We start from the raw sequence: 10,085 nt of genomic DNA on the forward strand, positions 1-10,085 counted from the left end.
AGGTCTAATTATCCGTATAATCTTGGAAGAATCTGTCATTTGGTGACATACATGTTTAGTGTTTGTCTGGTGTTCATTTTACCTTGGAAAAATCTAGAACATCACTGTTCAAAATAACTTTCAGCAATAATGGGTATGTTCTAGATCTGTGCTGTATAATTCAGTAGCCATAACCCATATGAAACTACTGAGCACTCAAAATGCGTCTAATTTAAGTATGGAATAATTTTTAAATTTATTTAATTTTAATTTAAATAACCATATAAGACTACTGAGCACCTGAAATATGGTTAGTATAACTGAGGAATGAATTTTTAAATTTAATTCAATTTTAATTAGTTTAAATAGCCACATGTGGCTGGTGGCTGCTATATTGAACAGTGCTGGCCTAGAAGAATCCTGAGATATTATTTATATCAATTCTCTCTTCTTTTAAGAATTCAGAAAATAAAGCCCATTAATCCACAGCATACTTCTGGTTACTCATTAATATAAAATTACACTTTGAAATTTTGCAAAGTTGGTAAAATTGCACACGAAGTATGGAATACGCCCATGGTTCCAAGAACCTTACCTGAAAGTAGTTGCAGTGTGCATAGGAAGAGGCAGCGGGAGTGACACAGCTACTTAGAGCATCCATGTGGGTAGAAGGAGAACAGCACTGCAGCACAGCTGGAACAAATTCAAACACAGAAAAGCTATCAACCATAATACCTTTCTATAGCATTCAAAGAGCTCCCCTCTTTCAGCCTGGAAAAAAATGCAAATTTGAAAACTTCCTTTGAGTATCTAACAAAGTATTTAGTCCAATTAGGTGGTATTATTTACTGAAAACAACAAATTAATAAAATAATTTTAAAGGTCTTTAAAAGAGTCACATCTAATGTATGTTATTATAAGAGATTTCTTTAGCACCTAAGCATTTGGTTACCTTTCTAACGAAACACATATTCTTATTGAAATTAATTTCATTTTATTGAAAGTAGAATATATTGAAATTCCAAAATAAATATGTCAATAATTTCAATAATAACAACTATTTGGACGGGGGAGTGTTTTAAAAGAGGAAAATAAATGCAAATTATTCTCTAAATGTTCCACCATTAAACAATGCATCCAGTAGAAATGTATACAAAAAATGTTTTAATCATTTAGGCAAGTGGTTAGGAATGCAGATCATAGAGCCAGACTGCCTGGCCTTGGAGCCCAGCTCCACCAGCCTGGCTTCACAGCCCAGTGTAAATTTGAACATGGTTAATCTCTATGTGCCTCAGTTTCTGAATCCTATTCAAATAGAGATAATAACAGAATAATAGAAGCTACAAATATGGTTGTTGTGAGGAATAAATGAGCTAATATCCATAAAGAACCTAGAAGAGTACTGGTTCACAGTAAGCAATCAATAAATGTTAGCTCCTATTATTTTAACTAAAGAAACACATTTTCAAAACTTTCCCTTTATAGTTAGGACACTGTGAAAAGATTGAACTCTTGGTACTAGCAAAGTTACACTTACAGATGCAGTCTTAATAATAGATTGAGTCACCTTTTTTTCCAGACTCTCCAGTATAAGTGAGAATCAGTTATTAATATCACAACTGTGGATTAAACAGAGGATGATGTACATTGAGCACCTACCCTGTTCTAGGCACACTAGTAAATGCTTTACATATATTGCCTTTACAAAACAAGTAAACTAAAGCTCAATGATATTAAGTAATTTACCAAAAGTCACAAAGCTCAAAGTGACAGAGCAAGTAATTAAACTCCAAAGCACATGCTCCTTAATATACCACAATATGGCCGGGCATGGTGGCTCACTCCTGTAGTCCTGGCATTTTGGGAGGCTGAGACAGGTGAATCCCTTCAGCCCAGAAGTTTGAGACCAGCCTGGGCAACACAGTGAAACCCCGTCTCTACAAAAGATACAAAAATCAGCCAGGCATGGTGGCACGTGCCTATAGTCCCAGCTACTCGGGAGGCTAAGGTGGGAGGATCACTTGAGCCGGGAGGTAGAGGCTGCAGTAAGCCATGATTGTACCACTGCACTCCAGCCTGGGTGACAGAGTAAGAGCCTATGTGAAAAAAATGTGTGTGTGTGTGTGTGTGTGTGTGTGTGTGTGTGTGTGTGTGTGTATCTCACAATAATTCCGTAAGCTAAGCTTTCCCTCTTCCTGAAATGTAATATTTGTAATTTTACTAGGATTCTACTTGCTTAAACACCTTAAAGGTGTCTTTATCAATAAGGTGACAACTCTTTCTTTTTATGTCTACATTTTTCATATTTTGAATGTGCTAATAAAATTACTAATCTCATTATTTAATCTTTAAAAGTAAATTGACCTGAGGATTATAAAAACATTAACTGAAATGCTTCCCTATTCCTCCATGGCTATTGTTTAAAACATCAGAAGTTCATGAAGATACAGTAGAAAAAAATATTTTCTCATTGTATCATGAGCAATTTAACCACTAAATTTCGCATACAGAAAGAAAACTTGAAATAATGGACAAAATTATAGTTCAGACATAAATATAAAGGTTATTTTTTGGATGACATAATTTTTAACAATTCTGGTGACTTTTAAAAGCCATATATTATGAAGACTGCCTCATAAAATTCAGGCTGTTATCATTTCCAATATAGGTTAGGTGAATAGGTTCTTACATGTGATCCTTCAAACATTATTCAAATATATATTTTAAATGTTTTGGGTTTGAATTTGATTTCCCAAAATATCTGAACACCTAAGTGTCCTAGGAAATAAATTGAATCCAAAAAAACACCAAGCAGAATCTGCAGAGTTGGCCAAAATTCTGAAAAAAAAAAAAAGCCAGGGTGGGGTGGTCCTTTTCCTCTAGAGTTACAGCAGCTAAGGAAAATCTAGCCACTTAGCAGCAGGAAAAGCCTTGGGAGCTGCAGGTCCATTCCATCAGGGCACCAAAAAGCAGTGTTTCATTACAAATAAATCAATAAAAGGTGTTAGTTTTATTTTTCCAAAGTTTCTGACTCCATTGGTTACATATTTTCAACAGGTGTAAAAATGTACTTTAAATTTCTCAGAGAAATAAACTACAATATATAACAGAGAATATGTTAATATATTTTTGACAGCTTGATAGCTGAGTTGGTATCTCAGGAAACAGCAAAACAGTAAATAAATATTCTTTAAAGTATCCAGTAACAAATGGAAAGTAAAAGGTAACTGTATGAAGAAAATGAGGGCTTGAAAAGATTATAATCCAAAAAGATTCCTCAATGGCTCTTCCTTACCAGTACAGTCCTATTTTGTATAGTCAACAAAATAGAACAAAGTAAGGTATTAGTAAGTTTACTGAATATGAAAACCTAGGCATAGAAATCTGACTATATGCCTAGTATATGAAAAATCTGTGTATTATGAAAGCACTGACATTTATAAAACTTAGTTTATCACTATGTCCTAAGACACATTCATCTGCATAAAGAACTTTCAGTGTCTTCCTGAAGGGAGTGTTCAGTTGAGGCATTAAATTTCATGTAGAAAGAAAAACTGCAAATAATGAAAAGAATTCCATTTTAGATATAGGAGTTGATGACATTTTTTTAAAAATTCTAAATAATAAAAAATTTTAAGCCAGAGTTACTAAAAATTATTGCTCCTGAGCTGTAGGTGAGGTAAACACATTAATATACTTTATCCTATAGAAGTAATCCTATAGAACTAAAATATTTTGGCTGGCCGCAGTGGCTCAGACCCCTCAGCACTTTGGGAGGCTGAGGCAGACAGATCATGAGGTCAAGAGATCGAGACCATCCTGGCCAACAGGGTGAAATCCCGTCTCTACTAACAATACAAAAATTAGCTGGGGATGGTAGCACGTGCCTGTAGTCCCAGCTACTCAGGAGGCGGAGGCTGCAGTGAGCCAAGATTGTGCCATTGCACTCCAGCCTTAGCAACAAGAGAAAAACTCTGTCAAAAAAAAAAAAAAAGTATTTTGAATTTGAATCTACTCCAGAATAGTATAATATCAACAGTGAGAAAATACCCAATAATATAAATACCCAAAAGAAAAAACATCATAATAGTATATTTAACTTCAAGATAAATTCCTATAGCAACTAGGACCCAGTATCTCCTCATTTATGGTGAGGTAAAGAAAAGGTCTTTTAAGTATATATCCCAAAGTGAAAACAGTCATTTGAAGAGATATCTCTACACCCATGTCCACTGTAGCAAAATTTACAATAGCCCCAAGATGGAAGCAACTTAGTATCCATCAACAGATGAATGGATGAACAAAATGTGTTACACACATACAATGGATTATCCAGCCTTTAAAAGGAAGAAAATCGACACATACTACAATATAGATAAATCTTAAAAGACATTAAGTGAAATAAGTCAGTCACAAAAGGACAAATATTGTACAATTCCTCATGTAAGTTTCCTAGACTAGGCAAATTCATATAAACAAAAAATAAATTAGAAATGACCAGGGGCTGGAGGAAAGGGGACAATGGGAAACTATTGCTTAATGGGTACCAAGTTTCATTTGAGTGATGAAAAGTTTTGAAAAGAATGGCAAGGGTTGCACAATATTGTGAATGTAAGTAGTGTCAATGAATTGTATATTTTAAAATGGTTAAGATGGAAAATTTGTATATTAAATATATTATTCCACTTATATGAGATATTCAGAATAGTTTAATTCAGAGACAGAAAATAGAATGGTGGTTGCTAGGGGCAACCTCTCCACCTCAGGGATGGGTTGGTGTTCTCTAATGGGGAGTTAGTGGTTAATGAGTACAGAGTTTTGGTTGGGGAAGATGAAAAGTTCTGGAGATACACAGTGATGACGGTGAATGTATTTAATGCCACAAAACAGTACACTTAAAAATAGTCAAAGTAGTTAAGTTTCATTTTATGTATATTTTTTCACAATTTTTAAAAGGTAAATGTTTTTAAAAGGTAAAAAAATTTTAAAGGTATTTTTGCTTATTTTCTTCTGGAAGAAGAGAGAGAGCACTTCCGAGTGCTAAGGGCCTCTTTTCCATAAGCACAAAATCAAGTATTTTCAGAGAAGCAATACAGGCTGCTTGAGAACAAGAGTAACAGCACAAAACGCTCTTATACTTCTATATTCATGTACATTAATGGAGGAGTAGAAGCCTAAAGATCACACCTGTAGAATTCAAATGTACTTTAAAACAATAATCAGTAACTCTTTTTGCCCAAGGGCCAATTCAGAAAAATCTTAAATTTTCTTTCTTTCCTTTTTCCTTTTTCTTTTCTTTTTTTTTTTTTTTTTTTTTTGAGACATGATCTTGTTCTGTGGCCCAGGTTGGTCTCAAACTCCTGGCTTCAAGTGATCCTCTTGCTTCTCAGCCTCTGAAAGTGCTGGGCTTACAGGCATAAGCCACCACTCCTGGCCAGATGTATATTTTCTAATAAAAATATCATGTGTACCTTGGGGGAAAGCATATATTCTTATAAATTCATTTAGCCTTTAAAGTGTTACTACCTAGGCTTATTTTTTTTTTTTTTTTTTGAGACAGAGTCTTGATCTGCTGGCCAGGCTGGAGTGCAGTGGCTCAATCTCAGCTCACTGCAACCTCAGCTTCCTGGCTTCAAGTGATTCTCCTATGTCAGCCTCCCAAGTAGCTAGGACTACAGGCATGTGCCACCATGCCTGGCTAAATTATTTTTGTATTTTAGTAGAGATGGGGTTTCACCATGTTGGCCAGGCTGGTCTCAAACTCCTGACCTCAATTGATCCACCTTCCTCGGCCTCTCAAAGTGCTGGAAGTACAGGCATGAGCCATCATGCCCAGCTTTCTAGGATCATTTAAAAGACAGCTGTTGGACAGGTACAGTAGCTCACACCTATAATCCCAGCAACTCAGGAGGCTAAGCAAGGGGTACACTTGAGACCAAGATCTTGGGACGAGCCTGGGCAACAAAGCAAGGTCCTAACTCTACCAAAAAAAAAAAAAAAATTAATTAGCTGGGTGTGATGGTGTGTGCCTATAGTCCTAGCTACTTAGGAAGCTGAAGTGAGAGGATAGCTTTAGCCCAGGAGTTCAGGCTGCAGTGAGCTATGATCATGCCACTGCACTCCAGTCTGGTGAGAAAGCGAGACCTTGTCTCTTAAAAAATAATAAAAATAAAAATAGGCCAGGTGCAGTGGCTCACACCTGTAATCCTAGCATTTTGGGAGGCCAAGGCGGGCTGATCACAAGGTCAAGAGAGTGAGACCATCCTGGCCAACACGGTGAAACTCCAACTCTACTAAAAATACAAAAATTAGCCAGGCATGGTGGTGTGTGCCTGTAGTCCCAGCTACTCGGGAGGCTGAGGCAGGAGAATTGCTTGAACCCAGGAGGCAGAGGTTGCAGTGAGGGGAGATGGCACTACTGCATTCCAGCCTGGTGACAGAGCGAGACTCTGTCTTAAAAAAAAAGACAGCTTTTAAAACGTTTTATCCTTTACATGTAAATAGTGTTTAAGTTTTACAAAGCCTATTCACATATATTATTTCATTTAACTCCTCATCCAGACTATTATGGCCACTTTATAGAAAGGGAAATTGAGGCCACATAACATGATATAATCCACTGAAGTTCATATCCAATGATTAACTGCAAAGCTGGGACTAGAACTAGTTCATTCCATTTAATAAATTATTTACTTAGGGCCCATTATAGCAAGCACTCTGCAGGTATAGGGGGATACAGAAATGAGTTAGAGGCAGCCCCATTCCACAGAGCCCCCAGAATGAGGGATTGCACTCTAGCAATTGGAGTATGTTCTCTCTCTCTCTCAGGGTGAGTCAGTAACCCAGAACAGTCCCAATGCCACCAGCAGCATACAAAGGTAGATTCCCCTACCAGTTGCTATTGTCCACCCTATCTGGGAAGAACTAACTCTGAGGAAGAGAAGCTAAAAAACAAAAGACCCTCTTCATAAGAGGCAGGCAGACAGGCAGGCAGGCAAGCACAGCAGTCAAAAGAACAGAATCTTGAGTCAGATTGGGTTTGTTTCCAAGCCCACAACTTCCTAGCCGTGCCTCAGTTTCTTCATCTATAAAATGAGGATAATTACACTACTTTATAAGGGTATTGTGAGGATTAAATGAGTGAATAAGTTAAAGAGTACTCAGAACAGTGCCTGGTCATAGTGATTGCTATGTAAGCATGTGTTAAATAAGAGATGAAGGGCAGCTACAATTTACTAATCACTGCCTTGAGTTTAAAACTTTGAAAAAAAGGCAAAGTTGATTTTGAGTCAATTCAGCATTAAAGGAAAGCAATTCTCAATACAGGATTCTATATATATAGATGAATATTCTTTTTTTTTTTTTTTTTTTTTTTTTTTTTTTAGACAGAGCATTGCTCTGTCGCCCAGGCTGGAGTGCAGTGCTGTGATCTTGGCTCACTGCAACTTCTGCCCCTCAGGTTCAAGCAATTCTCCTGCCTCAGCCTCCCTAGTAGTTGGGACTACAGGCGACCGCCACCACACCCAGCTAATTTTTGTATTTTTAGTAGAGATGGGGATTCACATATCGGCCAGGCTGGTCTTGAACACCTGACTTTGTCATCTGCCTGCCTTGGCTTCCCAAGGTGTTGGGATTACAGGCGTGAGCCACCACACCCAGCCAAGATGAATATTCTTAATATATGTTCAAATATATAGTGGAGAATAAGTAAAACTAAAAGGTTTAAAATGAAGTTTTTCATAAAAAGAGGAAAATTAAATTATAATTGTAGACTAAATATAACATCAGAGGAAAAATTGAATTCTAGATAAGGCAAGAATAAAGAGTCAACTAATGCTGGATCTACAACATTTTGCCTTTGAAGAAGTGATAAGAATGGAAAACTGACACTTCAAGTGAGGAATGACAAATACAAAAAATGACTCCAGTCTGTTCTAACTTGAGAAAGAAAAAAAAAATGATTCCAATGAGTTATTTTATGAGTTAGTCTGATGGCAAATTTTTAGTTTCAGTGTTTGACTTTATCAGAGAAATAATTTATGAAATATTACAAAATTCAAAATTTACTGGTTATACTATTTGAAGACCAGATCCAAGTTTATGTTTACAACACAACTAATTTTTTTTTTTGAGACAAGATCTTGCTCTGTTGGCCAGGCAAGAGTGCAATGGCATAATCACAGCTCGCTGCAGCGTCAACCTTCTGAGCTCAAGCAATCTTCCCATTTCAGCCTCCCAAGTAGCTGGACTACAGGCGCACCACCACACCTAGCAAATTTTTCTATTTTTCAATGCCTCCTTCCTAATTCTTACCTTAAACACTTGGAGACAACTCCCAATTTATAATTTATATCAAACTAAAATATTTTTAAAACATGTCCAAAATTATAATTTAACAAATATTATTTCTATAATGAATATTAACTATAACATTTGTAGTGTTTTTAGTGAATAATATATGAGTACTTCTCATAAAATTTAGAACTAGTAGTTCCCATGAGGATTGCTTAGAACTTGGAATACATTTTCCAGGCTGGAACGCAGTGGCACAATCATGGCTCACTACAGCCTCAAACTCCTGGGCTCAAGCAGTCGTCCACCACAGCCTCCCAATTTGCTGGGATTACAGGTATGAGCCACCATACCCAGCCATCTTGTTTTTAAAGATTGTACAGATATTTTGGTTCTTCAAAGAAGTTGCTGGGAAAATCTGGAGGAAAAAATTAGGCCTTAACCATTTTCTAAGTAACATGGTAAAAAAATTTTTTAAATTTCTAATAGGCAAAATGATTAAAAGTGCAAAATCATCCTTCATATAATTCCCTCCTTTTTTTTTTTTAATTCCCTCCTTTTCTTTTCAATGACATTCACCAAAAGAGTAACAGCTCTGAAAATCTATAAAACTCAATCTAGATTATTTAATATCATTAAAAGTAAACATTTTGGGAAAATAAAGTAATCCTTTTCACTGCTATATTTAGGTACAATGAGCCAATGATAAAAGTATACAGTTGGAGATTAACAGCTGGAAAATAGCACTGTTACAACTAGAACAGTCACCAGATTTATAATTTTGTTACTTGTGTGTACACATTTAGTATTATTGTAACAAAGCAACTTGTCCACTTTTAACCTTTAAAACTGAGCATCACCTTTCCTTTCCAGTGAAACAAAAAGAAAATTTAAAAATAAACAGGAAAAAAATTACAATAGAGAATGTCAATTCCAAATAAGATCCTACAGGTTCTGCTGATTCTCCCATCGAACAGCAGGGCTCAAGTTATTATAGGAGAGAATTTAATTTAAAAAGTGTCATCTTAAACTGCAAGCATGTCTGTCAAATATCACAAGCATTCCAAAGGAAAAACCATGTTGTCAAAATGCCCACTTAACCCACCCAAACATCTCAATCGCCGCCCCTTTGCTGACCTTCTATAATTCCATTTTTTAAAGTTTCATTTCTTCTTTTTAACAAGAGAAAGTCGACAGATACATGTTGGTAAATGCTAACTGTGCATAATCACATGGAGACATGGTATACTCTCTGAGTTCAATAGACAGAGAAAGGAGGAAAAAAGCTAGAATTCTGGGCACTGCTACACAGAGACTTCCAGCTTCCAGCAGAGACAAGGGAGCAGGTTTTTCTTTTTTCCCCCACAGGGCTCAGTGGTATTGATTCCACGCAGTTTTTGTTCAGACAGGAAAGGATAAAAATGAATTTTGAACTGAAAGGGGTAGAGACTCTTTCCCCATTGTATTTTGCTCAAGGTATTTCCCCTCAAATAAGTTGAGAACCACGGTGTAGAGAAAAGTGACTTCAAGAACAGGGTGAATGAGCATAAGAGAGAAAAAAAAAAAAAAAAAAAAGACTGGCCGGGCGCGGTGGCTCACGCCTGTAATCCCAGCACTTTGGGAGGCCGAGGCGGGTGGATCACGAGGTCAAGAGATCGAGACCATCCTGGTCAACACGGTGAAACCCCGTCTCTACTAAAAATACAAAAAATTAGCTGGGCATGGTGGTGCGTGCCTGTAATCCCAGCTACTCGGGAGGCTGAGGCAGGAGAATTGCCTGAACCCAGGAGGCGGAGGTTGCGGTGAGCCGAGAT

The 10,085-nt window shown here is 36.8% G+C and overlaps 1 protein-coding gene across 1 annotated transcript in view; it reads right to left on the minus strand.

Moving 5' to 3' along the window:
- HSF5 (heat shock transcription factor 5) overlaps positions 1 to 10,085 on the minus strand; it is a 61,791-nt gene that overhangs the window by 39,880 nt on the left and 11,826 nt on the right. Inside the window, exon 3 of the mRNA XM_032280653.1 lies at positions 575 to 672. Within this exon, the coding sequence (XP_032136544.1) occupies positions 575 to 672 (98 nt within the window). The remainder of the gene's footprint in view (positions 1 to 574; positions 673 to 10,085) is intronic.

This window comes from Sapajus apella, unplaced genomic scaffold (assembly GCF_009761245.1).
Source record: "Sapajus apella isolate SASKATOON/1434 unplaced genomic scaffold, GSC_monkey_1.0 scaffold12, whole genome shotgun sequence".
In the NCBI taxonomy this organism is placed as follows: Eukaryota; Metazoa; Chordata; class Mammalia; order Primates; family Cebidae; genus Sapajus; species Sapajus apella.